At 28.6% G+C, this 26,379-nt stretch overlaps 1 protein-coding gene across 1 annotated transcript in view; it reads right to left on the bottom strand.

The window, feature by feature from the left end:
• LOC111639480 (tuberin-like) overlaps window positions 1–26,379 on the bottom strand; it is an 85,026-nt gene that overhangs the window by 24,490 nt on the left and 34,157 nt on the right. The window contains exons 14-26 of the mRNA XM_023385371.1: window positions 16,048–16,191; window positions 15,761–15,904; window positions 15,584–15,687; window positions 13,724–13,805; window positions 11,283–11,438; window positions 11,072–11,203; window positions 10,902–11,004; window positions 6,601–6,691; window positions 6,422–6,524; window positions 4,996–5,175; window positions 3,022–3,144; window positions 2,200–2,340; window positions 1,704–1,933 (exon numbers count right to left, since the gene is read on the bottom strand). Coding sequence (XP_023241139.1) covers window positions 1,704–1,933; window positions 2,200–2,340; window positions 3,022–3,144; window positions 4,996–5,175; window positions 6,422–6,524; window positions 6,601–6,691; window positions 10,902–11,004; window positions 11,072–11,203; window positions 11,283–11,438; window positions 13,724–13,805; window positions 15,584–15,687; window positions 15,761–15,904; window positions 16,048–16,191 — 1,733 coding nt within the window. The remainder of the gene's footprint in view (window positions 1–1,703; window positions 1,934–2,199; window positions 2,341–3,021; window positions 3,145–4,995; window positions 5,176–6,421; window positions 6,525–6,600; window positions 6,692–10,901; window positions 11,005–11,071; window positions 11,204–11,282; window positions 11,439–13,723; window positions 13,806–15,583; window positions 15,688–15,760; window positions 15,905–16,047; window positions 16,192–26,379) is intronic.

The following is a 26,379-nucleotide window of genomic DNA, read 5'->3' as shown; positions in this document are numbered from 1 at the left end:
CTCAACTTGTCCCCCACTGATTTCTTCCTCTGGTGTTACCTGAAAGGCCTTGTCTACAAGTTCCCACCTCCGATGCTGACCTTGTTGCAAGAGTTTTGGCAGCTGCATATGTCTGCAAGAGGGCTGATGTTTTTGAAGATATTCACCAATCCATGCACTGATGCTGTGAGATATGTATTTCTGCTGGTGGAAAGAACTTTGAGCATCTCCTCTAAACTTGTATACATACTCTATGTCTAATAAATCTGTTGTACACCTTATGTGCATTTCTCTATGCATGATTTTTCCTGTACTTCTAGCACGTGCATAGCTAAATATTCAGTGCCCTGAAGCAATTGTTACACTCCCTTGTTCCTCGGAAGAGGTATCGCAAAATTTATTTTTAACATTTAGTTTAAAAACATATATGTAATTATTTCGATTTATAACCTTACTTAATAACAATTTATTTGAGATTCGAGACATTTCAACAATAAGATGTTTAATTTAATAAATACAAATATAATAATAAAATATAATATAATTTTTTTAGTATGAAGTACCTAATAATATTTACTACATATTATATTAACTTTATTGACAAAATGTATGCAACTTTAGTTTCATGACAAATACATAATAATACATAAAAAACTTCAAAATGTTGTTTTTTGTTTGCAAATTGATCAATCACTTTTTCCAGATCAAGTTGACAAGCTATTAATTTTTCAATTGATATAGTAGCCAGAGCTAAGATGGTGTTGTGACATGCAGCTTTTTAAATAAGTTTGATTAATTTTAGTTTTGAAAAACTTTGTTCTGCTGTAGCTGTCATCACTGGTAAAGTTAAAAAACTGAGGCATGCTGCAATAATGTGAGAGAAGCTATTTGAGGCTGCAGTGTGAATTAAAAATAGTTCAGCAACGTCGCATTTAGAAGTAATTTCTTTTACCTCAGTATAAAAGCACATTTTAAATTAAAACAATTGAAGTCGAAAAATAGACGAAATGTCGGAGGAATATGCTGATTGTAACAATTCTGATTCTTCCAGAATACGTATTTTTATCAGATGACGCGACAAGATATGCAAGTGATAAGCACTTAAAAAGTGTACAAAATTGTCGAACGGATTCAAATCTAATAGTTAATTGATTAATTATTAAATACACAATTTTTTACAAATGTTTTCACAAGTTTTTATTTCACCATTTCTACACTTGGCATCCTCATGATTCGTGCGCCTGGAGCAATTTGCTCCATCTGCTCCATGGTAGCTACGCCTCTGCTTCTAGCAACACCAAGTAATGTTTGTAGCTATATGTTCCTAAGTAAAAATGGTTTATTTTGTATTCTTAACGTAACTTTAAAGTTTGTCTAAGACCTTTTGAATCATCCTATATGTCAGTCAATTGTGTTAAAATTTATTCTGTCTGATTGAAAACAAGAAGGAATATTTAAATGCATAGAAAATGAACAGAAGAGAATTTAAAGTGTCCTTTTATACTGTTTTTCCCTCACAATTACAAATTGCTGACATTTGTCAGCCCCTATTAAAATGAGAGTTTAATATTTGTTATTTCATTTCTTTTTGTTCTATTTTTCTTGGCTAATCAATTCAATTATTTTATATATTACATACAAAAAAAATACTAATTCAACTAACTTATTTGAAATATTAATTGAATTGATAGGTTATTTATTATCAATTGTTATTTAAAATTAACTTTAAAAAATGTCTTGTACATTCATAATGAATAAGCTTACTTGATAAAAATTCAAGAACAGGAACAGCTATGGAAACAGTTGCAGAAATTTTGGACAGACTGAGTAAAACACCAGGTAAAAGTTTACACATTGTTTCTTGCATTTCTAATGTACATTGAATGAGGGCTGTTATTGAATTTCTTGCACATTTAGTTACCAAAACAGATTGCAAACAATTAATCATTAATCTCTGTAAATTAAAAGTTTGTAAATCACTTTTAAAAATATTTATTGTTCAAATATTAATCAACAACATCTCTAAATCTGATTTAATACTTAATTCAAATCAAATGAGCTGCCAAATTATCGGGCTTTATAACAGCGAAATAATTTGGCAGATTGTTTGGTTTGAAGTTCAAATATTAATTAATAAAAATTCTACAAATATAAACAAATTTTAATTAAATAATACAGAGATAAATAACTAATAATAAATTACTGTTTCTTATTTCTTACTTGAATGTGAAGTGCCATTTCATTATGATAGGCAGCTAAAGCAGCTATAACAGGCAATACACATGACTGAAAATCAGCACGAGTTAAACGTGGTGGGGTATTTCTTAAACTTTCAGGTAAGCAAAGATTTCGATCACTAATCTGTAAAAAATTTCCAATTTTATTGCTATAAAGAAATTCTTTATGAAAGGTAACATAAGAAAAGACAATTAACTCTTTACACATATCCTCAAGAAACAGGCTTAAGAACTAAAGCACTTACTCTCAATCATAATTATAGTCAAAAAGGTAAACAGTTTAAAAAATTTTTTTCTATTCTTAACTTTTAACCTTTGTACAATAAATAAATATTATAACTTCATTTTGTGCAGGTTAGCTTAGTACTTTATTTTCAGAAAGGCATATTGAATATTAGCCAGAATAAGGCTGTATATAAAGTATTCTATATAGTACATAAAAATATAATTATCATCTAGAAAATTGTGTTTTATTTCTAACATTTCTATTTCAATATTAGTTGAATAGTTTAAAATATAATTCAAGATTCAAATTTTAGGATTATTTGAGCATTTTTAATATTTACTCAAATGATCCCACATCAATTTAAAAAATACACTCTTATCTTGTGTACTGAAGAAATATACAAAGTATTACATTAAATAATTTATCAAATCTTAGTTTATGTTCTTTTTCAAGAACTAATTTAAATTAGTGATTCAATCATCACTATTCTAAAAATTAAAAACAAGTAATTTATTTTTTTATAATTTCCTATTCAAAAATTATAAATTATATATAACATTAGACATATAACATTCTTACCATTGCGCATAAATTACTACAAAGAGCATTGACACTATTAAGACCTCCTATTACAGCTGCTTTGTTTTGTAGCAATTCAGGTAATTTTTGTAACACCAATTCTAAAACTGTCCAATCTTTTTCCTGAATAAATATTACATAAGACAAATTTAATTTAAAATAATATAAAAAATTATTATACATTACTTTTATTGACATGTGTATTTGCATATTTTTTCATATAAATTAATATTTATATGAAAAATATGTGCATGACATGTCAATAAACATAGCAAAGCATGCAGTTCATAAAGTATAATTATTTAAACTATATATGAACATTTGATTAATTTAAAGAATTCAGCAGTTGATGATGTTCTATGTGACATAAGTATGAATTTAATCATAGGCTTGATTGATTGATTGTTTTGTTAGTAACACCACTGCAATACTTGGGCAATCTGCCTTCTGGGAGGTCTTTTTAAGGGTAACTGGCCCCTATTTAGGTATTAAAGACATGGAGAAAACCTGGAAAACTCCACATGGCCAGCCTGTCCTGGCAAGGTGCAAATTCACAACTGAACTACCAGTGTTCAGGGAATGGAACCGCTTAGCCACTGGTGGGCCCATAGGCTTGATTGTCAACAACAAAACATATATATATATATATACAGTATATATATTCCAGTTGATAATAGAGTTTGGAAAAATTATTCATTAATAAGTTTTATACTTTACATATATACTAGAATCTACTTCCTTATTTTTGTCAAAGTGATTTTCCAGAGAATCTGAAGAATCAATGTTTAGTAAAGAACTTACAAAAGATTGTAGAGGCATATACCACAAATCAATAAGAAATCTGATAGGATGAACTGAATGTTAATAAACACAAATTAAAAACAAATGTACGAATGAACAAGTTTTAACTAAAAACTGAATACTTTCAGTTGTGACATTGTAACCTTTGTAAAGAATGCTTAGAAATTGAATAAAAACAAAGTTTTTTTTAAATTCAAAAGCATATTCTTTTTACAAGGTGATAGAATTTACACAAAATGAATAAATAGGAAAACAAAAAACAAAACTTTTTACATACAAACAAACAAACAAATAGAAATAAAAAGTATTCCATTTTTATTTCTATTTATTTATTTGTGTGCAAAAAGAAAGCATAAAATATGTAAAAAAATGGTTATTAATAGATACATGTACAAATTTATGAACTCTCAGTATAAACAAACAGTTTCAAATGTGTAGCCAATTTTCAAAGAAGGATGAAATAGGAGTATTAACTGATTGAAATTTGTGAATAAAGAAAAAAAAAAAAGGTTTTATTAACATTTAGCAAACAATAAGCATTGCACATTGAACTGTAAGTTTAGCAGGTTTGGTAATAGGCCTGTTTTGGTTGATAGATATTATACAGTATGCTCTTTCAAACAAGCTTTGAGCATTCTAGTTGTGACCCACTTGCAGACTACAATTTGATTTTTTGATACTTTGTAACCCTTTTTTTTATTTATTTCTATTTAATTATTTGTAAGTAAAAAAACGTTGTTTCTTGTTTTTCTATTTATTAACTTTGTGTAAATCCTACCACCTCTGTAAAAAGAGCATGGTTTTAAATTTAAAAAGCTTTATTTTACTAAAATTTTACTCATTTTTAAGAATTCTTAACAAAAGTTGTAATGTCATAACTAAAAGTACTCAAAATTTATTAATAATTAAAATTTGTTCACTCATACAATTCTTTTCTCACTTGTTTGTTTATTAAAAGTTTCTCTCATCCAATCAGGAAAAGAAATAATTTTACTTTTTAAATTTATATTTCAGTTTTTAGTTATTAAATGATAATACTGTACATTATAAACTTTATAGTCTAAACTTTGAATGATAATCTCTTCTTATAGTTTAAACAAATCAAATCCATTTTTTATTTTAAAATATTAGTAAAACGTTCAAATATTAATTAATTAATAAAAAATTACTTACTTGTTTCAAGCAAGTTATTATCACTTGAAATGCTTCACTCAAATCTAAATAAGAAAATGAGAGGGTGGAAAAGGAACTCGATTTTGTAGACAAAAGAGGAGAACTAATACTTTCGTTTGTAAGATCAATTTGTTGATCCCTAAAATCAAATTTTTTAAGACAAATGTAAAATTTTATGTAATGATTGCTATTACATTAATTTTATATAATATATATTATATTAATATGTAAAATTTACATACTGTACATACAAACATCTTTATAAAAATAATATTGCATACTTTGTCTTGATAAAAATAAAACAAACACACAATAATAATATAAATGATTCATTCTAACTAGCACATCTTTCATAATAAATTTTTTTAAAATAGTTATTCAATAAAATACGGAGAACCCCAGTCATTATTATTTTGATTAACATGGTTCTTGAGTTATTGCGGGTACTGATTTAATATCAAAATCTTAATAATAGCTCTAAAAATTTGAGTTATTGAAGTTTTGCACCAAATGAAAGTTTTCATTTAGTCTTTTTTATATCAAAATATGAAATAGATCAAGAAATTCACATTTCAGACTACTTTAATTGTTTTATCTGGATCTTCAGTATAAAATTAATTAAGTATTTCAATTAAAAATTAACTCATTCAAAATTTAATTTACGAACATTTTTTNTATACTGTATAATAGAATATTAAAAATATATTTATATTACTTAGTTTCATTCTGACTATTAATACTGCTACTTCTTTTCTTATCAATAGATTCTTCATTATTAAAATTTTGAAATAAACTAGAATTCTCTTCAACAGGTGGAAACATATTAGCTCTTAAGCCCTAGATTCATGAATAAAAATAATAAACCATAGAAATTAGCATATTTTATAAATATACATGAGTGTGAGAAAAAAAGCAAATACTATTTGAAGCTCATCTCTATATTATAATTCATTAAACACAAGAGAAAAATTAATTAAAATGACACTAAAGTTAAATTGTTAAAACATTACATGATGATTTTTTTTTACATAATCAATAACATTTTATCATAAAATACTAATTTTTTTTAATGTTAATGTTATCAGCAAATTTAATATGTTCATTGTTCAAAGATTAGGAAATTTTTGCGATATCAAGTTCAAAATTTATTTAAAAAAATAATTATTAATTAATGTTATTTAATTGATTTATGAATGTAATTAATGTTTTTGAATAGTTCAACCAAAAAAATTAATAAATTTATCACAAAGAATTGTACATGACAATTCTTTTAAAACAATGGACAAAATTTATTACCCAATTTGCTTTTTTTTTTTAGAAAACAAAAATGTACACTATTGTAAATTATGATGCTTCAAACAATGTTAAACTTTTCGACTCACATTACATTTATAAGTAAGACATTTTTAAATATTAAAACATAAACCTTTGTTATAAAACTTGCAAAATCTCTTCGGAATGGTATTCGGCATTTTAAAAACCACATGGCTATAACCCTATGAGCTAATGCCACAGTGTATTGATCAAATCTGAAATAAACATTTGTTTATCAGAATGTTAAAAATTTCATTTTCTTGTTAAAGATAAAAAAATAATAAGGCTCACTTGGGATTAGTGTATGGTAAAGCTATAGCAAAGATGCTCATATACTGATCCTCTACAAAATTGACATACAACTGCGGCAATCTGATTAAAACTAACAAAAATAATTAAGTTATTAATTATATATGATATATTATAAATAAACTTTAAAATTTATTTAAATTTTCAAGCATTATCAATTAGCAATAAGATTATACAGGATATTTCAAACAATTAATGCATCTTCTTAACAATTATTTATTTGAAAACCATAATAATATTATATTAACAAAAATATTTAATTCATTGTTGTTAATTTGTTAATTCTCTGTTCTATGTTAATTAATATTTAAATTCTTAAAATATAAACATTGTATTGTTATTATATTATAAACATTCTTGAATACAACATTTAATTTGCATAAAATCAACAGCATATTACTAATTTCATTAATAAATTTATTGATCAAAAATTAAAAACAAATCATATTGATTTGATAAAGAAGTTGGTTTTAATTTATTGCTACCTAGGATATTACTGGGGAAAAACATAATATTCATATATTCTGCTAAAAGTATTTATATATAAGTGATGCATATGAAAGCAACATAAACTATACAATGTGAACATTAGGTAATTATATTTTATAAAAGTGATACTGAAGAATAAATTCTGACAACTAATACAAAAATTTTTCAAAAGGAAGAATGTATTCTTTCTTTTGAAAATCAGTTCTTTTGAATCAATTCCTTATTCCTTGACACCTTGATTCAATTCTTCATTCTTCTTCATTCCATAAATTAATTCCTTGGAGGAGGTCATTAAAATGGACAAAAACATTAAAGTATAATTAAAATTATGTGGCATTTAAAGGTATTGGTGTGAAATTATGAGAAATGGTTAGTTATGTAAGTAAAATCTTAGATCAAGACAAGACTATTAATCCCAAATCAAAAGTAAGAGAAGAAATGTTAAATAAATTCTGAATACTATCAAAATGACAGGAGCATCATTCTCATAGAACTGTTTTATCAATATATAAGTTTCAGTCATGTTTTTAGCTAACTAACGATAAAATTTAATGTTTGTTTTTTCTTTATCTCAACAACAACAAACATTTGCATAATACAAAATTTCTAATGTAATTTGCTTGAATAATGAATGAACTGTACAGTGGTTCTTGAATAATGAACCTTGTACTTCAAATGACTAACTTGAACACTACAGAGTTTGATTGCTAAATTCAACAAAAAATTTACCTCAGTTTGAATGATGCTTCAAAATCTGAACTGTGCACACAGTGAAAAAATGTGCTCAAAAAATACAATCAGTTGTACACCCAAGTTCTCTCTCATTCTTGCATGTTTTCAGTACTTTTTTCACTTTATTTTTGGTACTTAGTTATATATATTGTGTGTTAATCATCAATTTTTAACACTTTCTTTTTGCCATTTATCTTTCTTGGCTGCTTTTGGGCACCCATACATTTTGTGTCTTTTAGTTCAAAATTTCCTGAACAGAACTTTTTAAACTACATTTGACATGTTCAAACTTTAAGAGAATCTTCCCTATATACCTTACATTATTTTACTGTTTGTGTGGCATTATAATCTTTCCAAAACTCAAAGCATAATACACCCAATATGTTTTTTATCTGAAGAAATTTCAACTTAATTTTATTCAAACAAATATGAAGTAAAAAGTTTAAAGTAAGCTTCTAAACAAAGCAATATTATGTTAAACTTATAACTGAATCACACATCTATGTTATGAATGTTAACTGTTAAAAATATGCAAAAACTTTCAGTTCAATCCAATATAATCTTTACTTAGTAATCACAGAATCCAAGAAGATATGGAAGCATAAAGCCTAAGAGAAAGATTGTAATATTGATAATTGAGGTGAAAAAGGAACTTATCAAGAAGCATAACAGCAGTACAAGTGTGGCAAATCTGGTGGCCATGTTTAAGATGTCAAAGTCAATGATATGTGACTAGTAAATGCAATTTTCAAACACAGTATTTATGTATTTTATTTATTGTTTTTGTGTTTTAATTTATTATTTAGGGTATTTAATTTTATCATTTTTATCTTAAATTATGTGTATTTGCTGTTTTAAGTTTATTGAAATGAGTATCATTTAGGTTTAGGAATGAATTAATTCACTTTCCATTATATCCAATGGAAAAACTGATTTGGACTTTGAACAATTCAAACAGCCTCCTAGAATGAATTAAATTTGAAGTACAAGGCACCATAGTATATATATGTTACCGCTAAAGCTCGAAATCCGTTAATGTGTACATTACCTAGCTAATCTGCAGATTAACTAGGGTGATCCGTTAAAGCTGCGAAAATTGTTCAATTTCTCAAATTACCTAGGTAATTTGCAGAGTATCTAGGTAATCTGCACATTAACGGCTTCCGTATCGTTAAAGTTCAAAAGTTTGTTTCTTTCACTTCCTTTCCCCACTCCTTCTTTTTACGTAGATAAATTTAAATCCTAGAATGCAAGCAAGCACCGAATTGGTGAGTAAAATCAAGAAAAGATTCTTCGCAAACCTCTTTAGCGAAGATTTAAAATATAATACGTAGTGTTTTAATAACAAACCAAAGTATGATTCCATAATTGAAGATGTAAAGCAAATAAAAGTTTCCAAGAAGAAAGAATCATCTCGAGATTATCAAATAATTCAAAGGTGTGATGTGTTGACTGTACGAGGCTGTGAAAAACTCATTGAGCCGTTGTCAGATGCGCGAGAAAGGTTTGAAAAAGTTTGTCCATGCCGGAGAATTGTTTGACATTCGATAAAAACTGAAGAAGACCTTGAAAAATTAGAAGATTCACAAGAGACTGTGATTATGAGATCACAGTCAAATCTTACTCAAGAGGACATTCCGTTATCCCCCGCTTCTACAGAATCACCTATAGAAATACAAGAATTTACCGATAGTAATCTTAAACTGCCTTCTATACCGTTGATTGATGATGCAGTCACGAAGAATATTCAGTTACCCTGCACCTCCAAGGAATCGCCTCTGCAAGTTGAAGAAGTCATCACTGAGTTACTCTCAACTTCAGCAGAATCGCCATCACAGTTTCGTACGGAGCCTGTAAAGAGCACTATACAAGACATAGTCTGTATTGTTTGCTCAAAAGCAGCATCAAGTGCTCACAAGTGTAAATCGTGTAATATGTTTGTTCACGCAGTTTGTGGTGAAGTAGATCCTAAAGAGGAAGGGTATGGTAAGAATGTATTGTGCATCATCTGTAAAAAGAATATGGATCAGAAAATACAGCGTGATGAAGCCAAGAAATGTTTAGAAAAGCAAGCAAAGAAAATGTTAGCAGTTTCTAATGCAAAGCACCCAAACGTCGATGAAGGTTTCGCTGTGAGAATTAAAGTACCCGAAGAAGACAGAGCAAAAACTGATGCACGTTCAATTTTAGCTGTGGTTCTTAGTAAAACAGAGGATGGCTTTTATAAACTTGATACTAAAACAGGTATTTTAAAACAATTGTATGCAAAATCTGAATTCAGTGTTTGCAAAGAGAGATTTTTAACGAAAGAAGATGGATGTCCCTGCTGTAGAAATATCTTTACGTCAAACAGCAATAAAACAATCCCTTGGTACTGGGCAGGGTTTCAGAAAATGTGACTGCAAATCTAAATGTACCACAAATAGGCGTGCTTGTCGCAAAAACCAATTGCTACGTAATTCAAAGTGTCACCAATCTTTAGATTGCACTAATAAGTAAGTACAATTTTATCATATGTTTTGCAAATTCATTTCCCTAATTGTAATAATATTTTAAACCGTTTGATTTTTGTATTAAAGTTTTTTTAATTGATTGATGATTGATTCAATCAACTAATTTGTTGATTGTATTAACTTGATTCTTTAGATATTGAAAATTAAATAAATAACATTATGTTAATTTAAGCGTACAGAAACGTTGCTGTTGTTCCAGCAAAGATCTTATTTTAACTTTACCGAGTGTCTAGTAGGTAATTCGCAGATTACCTAGATAATCTGCAGATTACCTAGGTAATTTGAGAAATGGAATAATTTTAGCAGCTTTAACGGATCACCCTAGTTAATCTGCAGATTAGCTAGGTAATGTACACATTAACGGATTTCGAGCTTTAGCGGTAACATATATATATATAAACCACTGAAGAAACTATCATAAATACAATGAATGTTGTTTCTATGTTCTTCACATGTTAAACGTTTTGAAACATAAGTGCTAAATATTTTCTTTATCACATTTAAAGTGTAAATCTAATGTATCTTCAAGACTAATAAATCAAGAATTACCTATGTGCAAAATCTCAAATTGCATTATTTTGTATAGCCTATACATGTGCATATGTCTGATCACAGTATTGTTAATAAAACAATTTATGTTGCTTTCTAAAAACTATCATTTTTATAAAAGAATATTTATTATATCTTATAATAACTAATATTTAAAAATAAAATCATACTTTAAAAGTTTCAATCAGTCCAATTATTGCAGTTTTTACATCAGTGATTTCATCTTCATTTATTACAAGAACTGTATCAGAAGGATCTTTTGTTCCAACCAAATGAAACTGATCGAATGCTTTTCTAATTACCTAATATATTAATAAATTAGTTAAAAATAATTTAAATTAAGTAAATAAAAAATTATTTTAAATTTTACTAAAACTTAACCTTTTCAATGATATCTAGTAAATCTAGACATTTTTTTGATGAACAATCCTGAATAATTTTAACTAAAAGATGAACAGCATCTGTTCTTATGATAATATCGGGATCAAGTTCCAGATGTGATAAAAAAGGCAAGACTATGTTTTCTATTAATTCATCCTAAAAGAGAAACAATTAAAAATATATTAATTAAATTAACAAATATAATAGTTATTAAATATAAATAAAGTTTTGAAATATTGATGTTATTTCTCTTACATTTTTATATGGCAGATATTGTTAAATCTATATAATTTAATTTTAGTTTATTGTTTTATTATTTTAATTGTTTAATGTAATGGGGAAATTTGTTGTTTAACATTATTATAATTAATTAAAAAGTTTGTAAGTCTTATTTTTGTTACCATAGCAACAATTGTTACAGTTCTCTAAATTTAAGCACTGTTTTCAGATAATGAAATTTAGAATTGTCTTTCATCAGACATAGTGAAGATTTATAATAAAATCAAAGGCATTTTGCTCTTATTATTTTGTTATTTTAATGTGTATTGCATATTTTTATTATGACATATGATTAAATTTGAGATTTGAATAATTTTATGCTTCTACCAAAATTTAATACATATTTGCATACATTTTAACATGATACAAAAAATATATAGTGAAAAACATTGTTACATACAAAATATGCTAAAATTGAAACATTAATTTATTTAACACAATGTTAACTTTTTGTTATGACATGCCTTTAAATTGTAAAATATAGCAAATTCTTTAAGGTGTAAAATACACCTTAAAGAAATTATGCAAATGCTAGGAAAATTTGCTGATTTATTTTTCCGTTGCTCTCCGATTTACAACTACCTGACTAAGAAATAAAATCGCCAATTCTCCCAGAATTTGACAAAAATTTTGAAATTCTCCTGACTTCTAGTTTCTGGCCTGTTTTTCTTGCTTTCATAATTAGATAAAGTATTCTTGAAAACCAATCTAAGGGAGGAAAGAAATTCTGAAAATCCTCAGATCTATCTATATTTCTAATGTTAGAATCCCATTTATGCTTACTTAGTAAACTGACTTGCCTGCTGTCAGTTTTAAAAAAGTAATGTTTTTTGGAATCAGTCACATTATAACTGATTCTGTGGCAATCTAACATATTTTAAAAATTTTTTATTTCTCTACTGTACACAATTTAAAAAATTTTTTAAATGTGTTAGATTGGTCACTTGGCATGATAAATCCTTATGTACAATAACCTTTACTGTTAAATAAATCAAATACTATAATATAAGAAACATTAAAATGAAAACCATATAAAGAATTTGGTTATTTTAGCCAACCATTGTCAAGCTTATTATGATACTCCGATGATATGAAATGGCACAATTTCATTGATCAAGTAAACAGCAATTGAAAATATGATATCTTAAAAAATAAGATATCATATTTTCAATTGCTGTTTACTTGATGAATGAAAGTTAACTTTGGCAAAAAATTATTATTATTATACATATTTTTATTTGATATTTGGCTGTGAATGAAACAGTTTGTTAGAGCTAACATTAAAAAGCTATTCTATTCAAAGCCATATATCAAATAATAATCTGTCAACAAATCAAATTTTGTAAAAAACAGACCAAATATTTAAACATAGCACCCTTAAAAATCACTTAAATCATATTTTGTGGTTGCCAGTAATCTTGTATTATGTAATTTTCCTATTCAAATGCCATCATACTGCTGGGTCTGATAAGAAGAAGGGAGTGTTGCAGAAGTGAAGTGAAGTAAATTTGACCAAACTTAGTAGTTTATCTCCCAGAAGAGAAGATGGTCAACGACTACTAATTAATACTGGTCTACTATTAATATTTGAAGTGATTTGTGTTGGATAGATTGTGATGACCCCGCATGTGATCAGAGTTGCTAACCTTAACCTATCCCATGTTGAAATTTTTCTCCGTTGCGCGTGGCTGCCATGTTGAATTTTTGTTAATGTTAAGATATAACAAAAAAATTTCTTTTTTCATAATAATTGTGGCTACTGTATTGTTAAAAATTATTTTTTTTATTTTGCACAAACAAAATATATACATTGAAAAATATAAAAACGAAAAAAAATTATATTTGGAAAGTTCGTTTTAATATAAAAATTATGATGCATAGAGACATCTAGTATAAAAAAATGTACTGATACTGTAACGAGATATATCAGGTTTAACCCTGCAGGCATTTGATTTTGTTGATTTTGAAAGTGGGACTTGCCCCACTTTCAAAATCAACAGCTCAATTAATAATAAATTTAGCAAATAAAATTGTAAACATATCTTTACTACTTTATAATAATACTTGTTAAAAATATATAATTTTCAATGATTGTCCATTGAATTGCTATGTTCATTTCATGTAACCTAAATTTTATTAAAAAAGTTTTTTTTTTTACTTACTTCATATAAATATCTATTTGTAATAAATACATGAGAAAGAACACTTAAAACTTTGGATCTGATTATCGTTCTTTTTTCATTCCTGGAAATTAAATTAATTAAATATTAGCTATTTATATACATAAATGTTAGCTTTCAATTTAAAAAAAACTATTAATTTATATTTTTTAAAAAGTTACTTTAAATTAAATATTTAACTGATATTATATCATATATAAATTTGTTATATGCATGAATATATTTTATCTAAAATAAAGAGTCACAAAAAGTTAATTTAGTTTTTTTAGAAAAATTAAAAAGAAAAACATTTTCTTATCTTGGCTATTTTTATTATTAAAACATAATACTGTAAGGTCTCTTTTTATGCGGATTATTTTTATGCGATTTTGAAGTTGTGCAGTTTGTATTTCATACAAAAATTTCTTGGACAAACATACATGTAGGCTTGTTTAGGAAGCCCGCGTATAGACAGTCTCCAAAAATCGTGGAATGCTCAAAGCTCACTCCACTTGTTCCGCTGACATATAACGTTTATGGATGTAAAGGACAGCTAGATCTACCTTAATCGCTTTAGTTCTTAGCAATTTTTGATATAAATGTAATTAAACATAAAAAATACTTAAAACTGAAAAAAACGAAAGAAATGCGTTAATTTTGAAGAAAAAGCTTCAAAGTTTAACTTCCTTTGTCTCGCCCTTCTGTGAAATTTAACACCGATGAGTCATTGTTTACACATCTGGATGACCTTGAACACAGCTGGAGTTGGATTTCCCGGGGCATTCTCATAGACGTCGCGGGAGGACAAGGGTTTAAAGTAGGGTGAACACTAGCTGGCCGTATATTTTTAAATATTTTTAAAAAATTTGGAGACTTAAAAAACATTCCAAAAATTCAAAAAAAAATTTCAAAAATGGCCTTAAGGATCGTGTTTTATGTAACACTATGTAACCTGCCCGAGTTAACTCGGGCGAGGAACTAAAGGGGTTTTAATTAACTCTTCACATCCAGATGTCAGTGATTTGTTTTTAGAGTGAGCTTTTGCAATTCGGGGATTCCCCTTGTACATGATACTTACCATCGACAAGTCGCTATTACATCATTCTGAGTTTCGCATTGAAAGGTATAAACTGTAATTGTTTTGAAATTAAATTTAATATGAATTTCTTTCAGACATTCGAAGTAATTTATTAATTAAGCAGCCTATTTCTTTTAATTTCTGCAAACTTTTTTATGCGGTTTTAAGTTAATTTTAACTCGTTGTTTTGGTTTTATGCGATTTTAGAAAATTACGGAACATATCCCTACTTTTTCAAGGCAAGTAAAGTCTTTTTTTATGCAAATTTTTTATATGCGCTTTTCTGTAGAACGTATCCACTGCATAAAACGAGACCTTACAGTACTTAGATATTTATAATTTTAATTTTCCAATCTCTGATTCAACATTGTATTAATACATTTATTCCTCTATTCAAATTTTAATTTGCCTTACTTTCATAAATTGAAATTAAACCTAAAGATTAGATATTATATAGATATGATATTATATATATATATATATCTCATTTAGGTTTAATTTCAATTTATGAAAGTAAGGCAAATTAAAATTTGAATAGAGGAATAAATGTATCAATACAATGTTGAATTAGAGATTGGAAAATTAGAATTATAATATCTAATTATTATGTTTTAATAATAAAAATAGCCAGTTTTAACAGCTTTTGGGTTGGAGATTTCTTACAAAATTTTATCAGCAACTTGCTTTCACTTGTTTTGCCTTGGTGTATATATATACACATACCAAGGCAAAACAAGTGAAAGCAAGTTATATATATATATACGTATGATTAAACTATCACTTACCTAAAATATTTCATCATAAGTTGATTTATATTATTTAACCAATTTTCTTGACTTGAATGTAGAAATTGAGTTTTATAATCAATTAATCGTAATACTGATTGTTCCTTCAATAAAAATTAAATTTTAAAAAAATTATTTAATACTTCATAAATTATTTTAAAATCTACTTGAACTTACAGGAATATGAGGAGATTTCTCTATTATTTCAAATAATCTATCTACAGATCCTTTATATATACCTGCATCATGAAGTTGTTCAATTGTAGTTATAAGATCATGAACATTAACTGATAATCTGGATGAAATATTCGATGGAAGATTCTAAACAAAATAAAATAAAACTCAATAATCAATCCAGTTAAGAAAAATCAAACCATATTACATAATGTAAAAATTAAATTAAAAATACATTCCGCTCATCAATAATTCTTAAATAATTTTAGACTCATTTTAACTAAAAATACCTCAGAATGTGCTTGTAATTTATTGATAATCTCAAGTATAAGATCCCAAGTCATCCCTAATAATTCTTTACTAGAATGTTCCAGAAGACGTTGAATTCCAAGCATGACTTCATATGCAACAATATCATTTGGACAATCTAAAACCTGACAAGTATTTCAATTATTAAAAAATTAATATTATAAATAAAATTTAATTTACTAATTGCATCATAAAATATAATTAGCTATCAGTTATTTAAATTTGTATAACAACAACAAACATTTAGTAATTATTTTATTAAAGTAATAAAAGAGAAAAAGAAATTTATGTAAGAAAAACTGATAAAAGACTAGAAACAGTAAAAAAGTGAAAAATATTATAAAATTATTAGATATGAATTGGGTGAATATATGGATTGATCATACAGTTTATTATTATTATTGTAGTAGTACAATATACAGTGGGTGATCGGTTAACGAACAGATTGGATAACGAACAAATCGAATAACCAACACTTTCGCGAAAGATTTTTATGTTCAGACAACGAACACATGATCGGATAATGAACACCTCACAGAACAAACATAAGAAGAAGCAATGTAAAATAATGAATACCAATTGGTCTTCCCATGTCTTCAGGAAACAATTCGAAACTTTTCGGAATGGGAGAAACGTCGACATTGACGCTCAAGCCGGTATATACCAATCAGATAGTATTCCTCCGAACTTTGAAACTCTCCCTTGTAATTCCAGCCTTTTATTTTTCTGACAAAATAATTCTTTTATGTATTTGCGAGACTTTCGGGTAGGCACTCGTTAAGTTTTGCGTCTGTTTTTCTTTTCGAAAGGTGAGAGTATAATAGTAAAGGTAGAGAGTGGGCAGAAGATACCTAATGTTGCTGGGCAGTATGGCATGAACAGGTCTACAGTAGGCCGCAGTTCAATCTTATTTAAGAAAAATACAGTATAATCCAGAAGACTCAAGCAGCTAAAGGAATAACAAAAATCACATCTGAGAAATAAAGAACATTGAAGAGTTCATAATAGAACCTGAAACGGATCTGACGACAGAAGAACGCCAAGAATCTCAGCGAGATATGTTTTTTTCTGAAAAAAAGGATTAATGCCTTTGAAGAAGTGGGAAGATGTCAGAACAACAGTCTTAGAATGGCATCAAAACCAGGTTGAGGCTTGGGGATTTCTACAATTGCAATGCTATTAATTACTTACGAAAAATCCTGAAAAAGAGAGAAAATCAATCGACATTAGACAGATTCTTTAACCACTTCAAACGGAAAAAAAACATGACTAATAAAAATGCAAGACTGTGTGTGTATGTATTTTTATTATTACATATAAATAAACGTAGTAAGAAAGTATATATTTTTTTATTTTTGGGGGGTCTTCAGAACGAATTAATTAAATTCCCATAGAAACCTATGGTAAATCGATAATCGGTTAACGAACAATTCGGATAGCGAACAAAGCCTTGGAACGGATTATGTTCGTTAACCGATCACCCACTGTAATTAGTTTTTAGTACTGTTATTTTATTAATAATACAAAATGACAATACTACAGACTGTAAAAAATTTTGCAAAATTAAGAGAAATGAGAAAAAAAAATGAAATGTAATATCTAAAATAAAATAGTACCAAAACTCATTACTATGGTACTTTTGACATTGCAAGCAACAAACATTTCATTTGTACAAGATACTATGCTCAATGTTGTCCCCATTCAAAAGGTATAAAACCTGAAGACAATGAATAGTGTGTTCAAAGGCTGACCATAATTGATTCTCTGAGATTCTTCCCACATTTTAGTAGATACTGTCTTTCAAGGCTACCAAATTTGCAGTGTGTCTCATAATCATACTTTTTAAGCATCTAAAAACTAAAAATCACAGATTAAGATCTGGAGGATAAGATGACTAGGCACTAGAAATGCATGGCTAATCACTCTTATCAGTACAGCTGTTATTCCAGAAACTGCTGTATGCAGCATTTGATATTGGGAGGCACACATGTTGTATGAAAGTGATTGCATTTTCAGGCAAGATGGAGCACCTCCATATATTGCCTTAAGGCACAGTTGCTGTTGCAGTTGGGATATGACATAAGTGCAGAGCATTTCTCAGAATAGCTGCTTTGTCACATATGAGGATCCTCATGATGTCTTATCATGGAACCGATATCTGTCTAGTGTCACAACCGATGTTCCCTAATTAAGGGGGAGGTGACAATAAGGATGGTGAGAAGGTGTGAACTACATATGTGGGTGGTGGCATTAGACATCGAGGCAAGAACTCCATTTACAATTAACACTTATTTATTTGAATACAAAATGCATCTTTCATAGGTCTAGGAAATCTCCTTTTCCTTAAAACTAATCTGTACTGAACATTGTACTGAATGTGACCCATCACTGTCGTCCATGACTTAAAACTAATCTAACATGACACTTTGTATCATGAAAGATTAGTTTTAAGTCATGGACGACAGTGATGGGCCACATTCAGTACAATGTTCAGTACAGCAATAAAGTTCCTAGGGTTCGTTACTCCTTGTTGGCAGGTCACTGTTCTATGAGGATAGTCCACTGACAAAAGAATCCCCACATCACTTGGATAAAGTTCACTGTCTTAGTGGGAGAAGCTGTGTCTTGGTGGGATCTGCCCTTCTAACCTTGAGTTTGGACTTCTTAAAAGGTTTTCATCTCTGATCAAATGTTCTGGTTAGTCAGGATTTCCATCTTTCCTCTTTTCAATTGTTCCTAGATTGTTGCTAGGACTATCCAGGACCAAATTTTGGAGATCAGATACTACCCAGAGATGTTTATTGAATTGTCATGACATCTGCCAATAACTTAAGAGTTTAGCATTTTTACCCCAGTTATAAGTATTACCAGCTGCATACATGTGACATTTGGTTTCCTTAAATATTTGTTTTTTCTGTTTTTGCAATCATAGAAGAAAAAGTTGAATTTCCATTTTATTCTCTCACACAAAATGACCTTTCTTATGATGTTTTTTCACTAAAAGCATTTTTATATAAAACAATTTTTGGTCTTTGGTCAAGACCTCACACACAGCATATGCCATAGGTCCAATGGGACTAGCTTCTTCAAAGAAGAATGGTCCAAGAATAAATGTGGTTGTCAATCCACATCAGACTAACCTTAGACAAATGCAGTGAAATATGCTAGAAAACAAGTGTATTTTCTCTGGTCCAAATGCAACACTAACAGGTGTTCACTATTCCAGAGGTAAAAATATGTCTCACCACTTCACAGGGTCTTCCATGGCCTTTATTCATCAACTTCTATTCTGGTAAGGAAGTTTAAGGAAAGGTCAGTCAGATTCTCCTGTTGATGACAAGCAACTGCTAGTTATGGCTGATCTTATATGCATAATAATATACCAACTTTCTCAAAACCTTCCACACTGTGTCATAGAATACATCCAGCTGCTGTGGAGCTTGCAACATTATTCATTGACTCTTCAACAACTATGATATCATCATCTATGACTAGTAAAGAAATAGGTTTGCACTTTCAACTGGGTTGATCTCCTAGACATACAGTTTCATCAAATCAAATAATCATTTTCCCCAAGAGTCCTTGTGGAAAATGATTTTCCTTGTGGAGTCATGGTCTAACAAATTCTTACAATTGCAGAATTTCTGAAGTGCAACTAGAACATTATTGTTGTTTTCATAAAATAGTAACCAAGAAATGAACATTCCAGCAAGGTGATGGTCATCATAGTTGATAATGGGATTCAACCATTGTGGCCATTACCCAGAATTTGGCTGCAACACATGTGTTTATGCAAAAGGAACTGCTTTTTTATTGTTTGCAGAGCCAAAAGTGTTTTAATAGTGAGTTTTAATACTACTATTTTTTTTTTAATTAAAAANTTAGTTTATTGTTTTATTATTTTAATTGTTTAATGTAATGGGGAAATTTGTTGTTTAACATTATTATAATTAATTAAAAAGTTTGTAAGTCTTATTTTTGTTACCATAGCAACAATTGTTACAGTTCTCTAAATTTAAGCACTGTTTTCAGATAATGAAATTTAGAATTGTCTTTCATCAGACATAGTGAAGATTTATAATAAAATCAAAGGCATTTTGCTCTTATTATTTTGTTATTTTAATGTGTATTGCATATTTTTATTATGACATATGATTAAATTTGAGATTTGAATAATTTTATGCTTCTACCAAAATTTAATACATATTTGCATACATTTTAACATGATACAAAAAATATATAGTGAAAAACATTGTTACATACAAAATATGCTAAAATTGAAACATTAATTTATTTAACACAATGTTAACTTTTTGTTATGACATGCCTTTAAATTGTAAAATATAGCAAATTCTTTAAGGTGTAAAATACACCTTAAAGAAATTATGCAAATGCTAGGAAAATTTGCTGATTTATTTTTCCGTTGCTCTCCGATTTACAACTACCTGACTAAGAAATAAAATCGCCAATTCTCCCAGAATTTGACAAAAATTTTGAAATTCTCCTGACTTCTAGTTTCTGGCCTGTTTTTCTTGCTTTCATAATTAGATAAAGTATTCTTGAAAACCAATCTAAGGGAGGAAAGAAATTCTGAAAATCCTCAGATCTATCTATATTTCTAATGTTAGAATCCCATTTATGCTTACTTAGTAAACTGACTTGCCTGCTGTCAGTTTTAAAAAAGTAATGTTTTTTGGAATCAGTCACATTATAACTGATTCTGTGGCAATCTAACATATTTTAAAAATTTTTTATTTCTCTACTGTACACAATTTAAAAAATTTTTTAAATGTGTTAGATTGGTCACTTGGCATGATAAATCCTTATGTACAATAACCTTTACTGTTAAATAAATCAAATACTATAATATAAGAAACATTAAAATGAAAACCATATAAAGAATTTGGTTATTTTAGCCAACCATTGTCAAGCTTATTATGATACTCCGATGATATGAAATGGCACAATTTCATTGATCAAGTAAACAGCAATTGAAAATATGATATCTTAAAAAATAAGATATCATATTTTCAATTGCTGTTTACTTGATGAATGAAAGTTAACTTTGGCAAAAAATTATTATTATTATACATATTTTTATTTGATATTTGGCTGTGAATGAAACAGTTTGTTAGAGCTAACATTAAAAAGCTATTCTATTCAAAGCCATATATCAAATAATAATCTGTCAACAAATCAAATTTTGTAAAAAACAGACCAAATATTTAAACATAGCACCCTTAAAAACCGCTTAAATCATATTTTGTGGTTGCCAGTAATCTTGTATTATGTAATTTTCCTATTCAAATGCCATCATACTGCTGGGTCTGATAAGAAGAAGGGAGTGTTGCAGAAGTGAAGTGAAGTAAATTTGACCAAACTTAGTAGTTGATCTCCCAGAAGAGAAGATGGTCAACGACTACTAATTAATACTGGTCTACTATTAATATTTGAAGTGATTTGTGTTGGATAGATTGTGATGACCCCCGCATGTGATCAGAGTTGCTAACCTTAACCTATCCCATGTTGAAATTTTTCTCCGTTGCGCGTGGCTGCCATGTTGAATTTTTGTTAATGTTAAGATATAACAAAAAAATTTCTTTTTTCATAATAACTGTGGCTACTGTATTGTTAAAAATTATTTTTTTTATTTTGCACAAACAAAATATATACATTGAAAAATATAAAAACGAAAAAAAATTATATTTGGAAAGTTCGTTTTAATATAAAAATTATGATGCATAGAGACATCTAGTATAAAAAAATGTACTGATACTGTAACGAGATATATCAGGTTTAACCCTGCAGGCATTTGATTTTGTTGATTTTGAAAGTGGGACTTGCCCCACTTTCAAAATCAACAGCTCAATTAATAATAAATTTAGCAAATAAAATTGTAAACATATCTTTACTACTTTATAATAATACTTGTTAAAAATATATAATTTTCAATGATTGTCCATTGAATTGCTATGTTCATTTCATGTAACCTAAATTTTATTAAAAAAGTTTTTTTTTTTTACTTACTTCATATAAATATCTATTTGTAATAAATACATGAGAAAGAACACTTAAAACTTTGGATCTGATTATCGTTCTTTTTTCATTCCTGGAAATTAAATTAATTAAATATTAGCTATTTATATACATAAATGTTAGCTTTCAATTTAAAAAAAACTATTAATTTATATTTTTTAAAAAGTTACTTTAAATTAAATATTTAACTGATATTATATCATATATAAATTTGTTATATGCATGAATATATTTTATCTAAAATAAAGAGTCACAAAAAGTTAATTTAGTTTTTTTAGAAAAATTAAAAAGAAAAACATTTTCTTATCTTGGCTATTTTTATTATTAAAACATAATACTGTAAGGTCTCTTTTTATGCGGATTATTTTTATGCGATTTTGAAGTTGTGCAGTTTGTATTTCATACAAAAATTTCTTGGACAAACATACATGTAGGCTTGTTTAGGAAGCCCGCGTATAGACAGTCTCCAAAAATCGTGGAATGCTCAAAGCTCACTCCACTTGTTCCGCTGACATATAACGTTTATGGATGTAAAGGACAGCTAGATCTACCTTAATCGCTTTAGTTCTTAGCAATTTTTGATATAAATGTAATTAAACATAAAAAATACTTAAAACTGAAAAAAACGAAAGAAATGCGATAATTTTGAAGAAAAAGCTTCAAAGTTTAACTTCCTTTGTCTCGCCCTTCTGTGAAATTTAACACCGATAAGTCATTGTTTACACATCTGGATGACCTTGAACATAGCTGGAGTTGGATTTCCCAGGGCATTCTCATAGACGTCATGGGAGGACAAGGGTTTAAAATAGAGTGAACAATAGCTGGCCGTATATTTTTAAATATTTTTAAAAAATTTGGAGACTTAAAAAACATTCCAAAAATTCAAAAAAAAATTTCAAAAATGGACCGTGTTTTATGTAACGCTATGTAACCTGCCCGAGTTAACTCGGGCGAGGAACTAAAGAGGTTTTAATTAACTCTTCACATCCAATGTCAGTGATTTGTTTTTAGAGTGAGCTTTTGCAATTCGGGGATTCCCCTTGTACATGATACTTACCATCGACAAGTCGCTATTACATCATTCTGAGTTTCGCATTGAAAGGTATAAACTGTAATTGTTTTGAAATTAAATTTAATATGAATTTCTTTCAGACATTCGAAGTAATTTATTAATTAAGCAGCCTATTTCTTTTAATTTCTGCAAACTTTTTTATGCGGTTTTAAGTTAATTTTAACTCGTTGTTTTGGTTTTATGCGATTTTAGAAAATTACGGAACGTATCCCTACTTTTTCAAGGCAAGTAAAGTCTTTTTTTATGCGAATTTTTTATATGCGCTTTTCTGTAGAACGTATCCACCGCATAAAACGAGACCTTACAGTATTNTCCAGAACGAATTAATTAAATTCCCATAGAAACCTATGGTAAATCGATAATCGGTTAACGAACAATTCGGATAGCGAACAAAGCCTTGGAACGGATTATGTTCGTTAACCGATCACCCACTGTAATTAGTTTTTAGTACTGTTATTTTATTAATAATACAAAATGACAATACTACAGACTGTAAAAAATTTTGCAAAATTAAGAGAAATGAGAAAAAAAAATGAAATGTAATATCTAAAATAAAATAGTACCAAAACTCATTACTATGGTACTTTTGACATTGCAAGCAACAAACATTTCATTTGTACAAGATACTATGCTCAATGTTGTCCCCATTCAAAAGGTATAAAACCTGAAGACAATGAATAGTGTGTTCAAAGGCTGACCATAATTGATTCTCTGAGATTCTTCCCACATTTTAGTAGATACTGTCTTTCAAGGCTACCAAATTTGCAGTGTGTCTCATAATCATACTTTTTAAGCATCTAAAAACTAAAAATCACAGATTAAGATCTGGAGGATAAGATGACTAGGCACTAGAAATGCATGGCTAATCACTCTTATCAGTACAGCTGTTATTCCAGAAACTGCTGTATGCAGCATTTGATATTGGGAGGCACACATGTTGTATGAAAGTGATTGCATTTTCAGGCAAGATGGAGCACCTCCATATATTGCCTTAAGGCACAGTTGCTGTTGCAGTTGGGATATGACATAAGTGCAGAGCATTTCTCAGAATAGCTGCTTTGTCACATATGAGGATCCTCATGATGTCTTATCATGGAACCGATATCTGTCTAGTGTCACAACCGATGTTCCCTAATTAAGGGGGAGGTGACAATAAGGATGGTGAGAAGGTGTGAACTACATATGTGGGTGGTGGCATTAGACATCGAGGCAAGAACTCCATTTACAATTAACACTTATTTATTTGAATACAAAATGCATCTTTCATAGGTCTAGGAAATCTCCTTTTCCTTAAAACTAATCTGTACTGAACATTGTACTGAATGTGACCCATCACTGTCGTCCATGACTTAAAACTAATCTAACATGACACTTTGTATCATGAAAGATTAGTTTTAAGTCATGGACGACAGTGATGGGCCACATTCAGTACAATGTTCAGTACAGCAATAAAGTTCCTAGGGTTCGTTACTCCTTGTTGGCAGGTCACTGTTCTATGAGGATAGTCCACTGACAAAAGAATCCCCACATCACTTGGATAAAGTTCACTGTCTTAGTGGGAGAAGCTGTGTCTTGGTGGGATCTGCCCTTCTAACCTTGAGTTTGGACTTCTTAAAAGGTTTTCATCTCTGATCAAATGTTCTGGTTAGTCAGGATTTCCATCTTTCCTCTTTTCAATTGTTCCTAGATTGTTGCTAGGACTATCCAGGACCAAATTTTGGAGATCAGATACTACCCAGAGATGTTTATTGAATTGTCATGACATCTGCCAATAACTTAAGAGTTTAGCATTTTTACCCCAGTTATAAGTATTACCAGCTGCATACATGTGACATTTGGTTTCCTTAAATATTTGTTTTTTCTGTTTTTGCAATCATAGAAGAAAAAGTTGAATTTCCATTTTATTCTCTCACACAAAATGACCTTTCTTATGATGTTTTTTCACTAAAAGCATTTTTATATAAAACAATTTTTGGTCTTTGGTCAAGACCTCACACACAGCATATGCCATAGGTCCAATGGGACTAGCTTCTTCAAAGAAGAATGGTCCAAGAATAAATGTGGTTGTCAATCCACATCAGACTAACCTTAGACAAATGCAGTGAAATATGCTAGAAAACAAGTGTATTTTCTCTGGTCCAAATGCAACACTAACAGGTGTTCACTATTCCAGAGGTAAAAATATGTCTCACCACTTCACAGGGTCTTCCATGGCCTTTATTCATCAACTTCTATTCTGGTAAGGAAGTTTAAGGAAAGGTCAGTCAGATTCTCCTGTTGATGACAAGCAACTGCTAGTTATGGCTGATCTTATATGCATAATAATATACCAACTTTCTCAAAACCTTCCACACTGTGTCATAGAATACATCCAGCTGCTGTGGAGCTTGCAACATTATTCATTGACTCTTCAACAACTATGATATCATCATCTATGACTAGTAAAGAAATAGGTTTGCACTTTCAACTGGGTTGATCTCCTAGACATACAGTTTCATCAAATCAAATAATCATTTTCCCCAAGAGTCCTTGTGGAAAATGATTTTCCTTGTGGAGTCATGGTCTAACAAATTCTTACAATTGCAGAATTTCTGAAGTGCAACTAGAACATTATTGTTGTTTTCATAAAATAGTAACCAAGAAATGAACATTCCAGCAAGGTGATGGTCATCATAGTTGATAATGGGATTCAACCATTGTGGCCATTACCCAGAATTTGGCTGCAACACATGTGTTTATGCAAAAGGAACTGCTTTTTTATTGTTTGCAGAGCCAAAAGTGTTTTAATAGTGAGTTTTAATACTACTATTTTTTTTTTAATTAAAAAATATCAAAATACCAAATTCTGTTGCATTTAGACTGCTAAATATCTCTAAATTAATAAGAGTATTTTAATTACAATCATCTTGTACATTTTACTCAAATTAATTTAAATCTGTAAATGCATAATGCTTAAGTATAATTCTGTAATAATAAATATAATTCATACAATATTTCATTTTAAGAATTTTATTTTCATTCTTTCACTTAATAATATTGTAAAATTCAGAAATATGTTAATTTTAGATCACTAAAATTGCTTATGTTGCTTATAAAATTCTTCTATATTTAATTACTATTGTATTTTAGAACATATGAATATATTTGTAATAGAAGACATAGCATAAGTAGAAATATTTTTAAAATTATAAAAAATACTTTTTAA

Source organism: Centruroides sculpturatus, unplaced genomic scaffold (assembly GCF_000671375.1).
Source record: "Centruroides sculpturatus isolate CEXI.00-Female unplaced genomic scaffold, Cexi_2.0 scaffold1297, whole genome shotgun sequence".
In the NCBI taxonomy this organism is placed as follows: domain Eukaryota; kingdom Metazoa; phylum Arthropoda; class Arachnida; order Scorpiones; family Buthidae; genus Centruroides; species Centruroides sculpturatus.
Note: the sequence above shows the minus strand (reverse complement) of the source record. Positions and strands in the feature narration are given on the sequence as shown.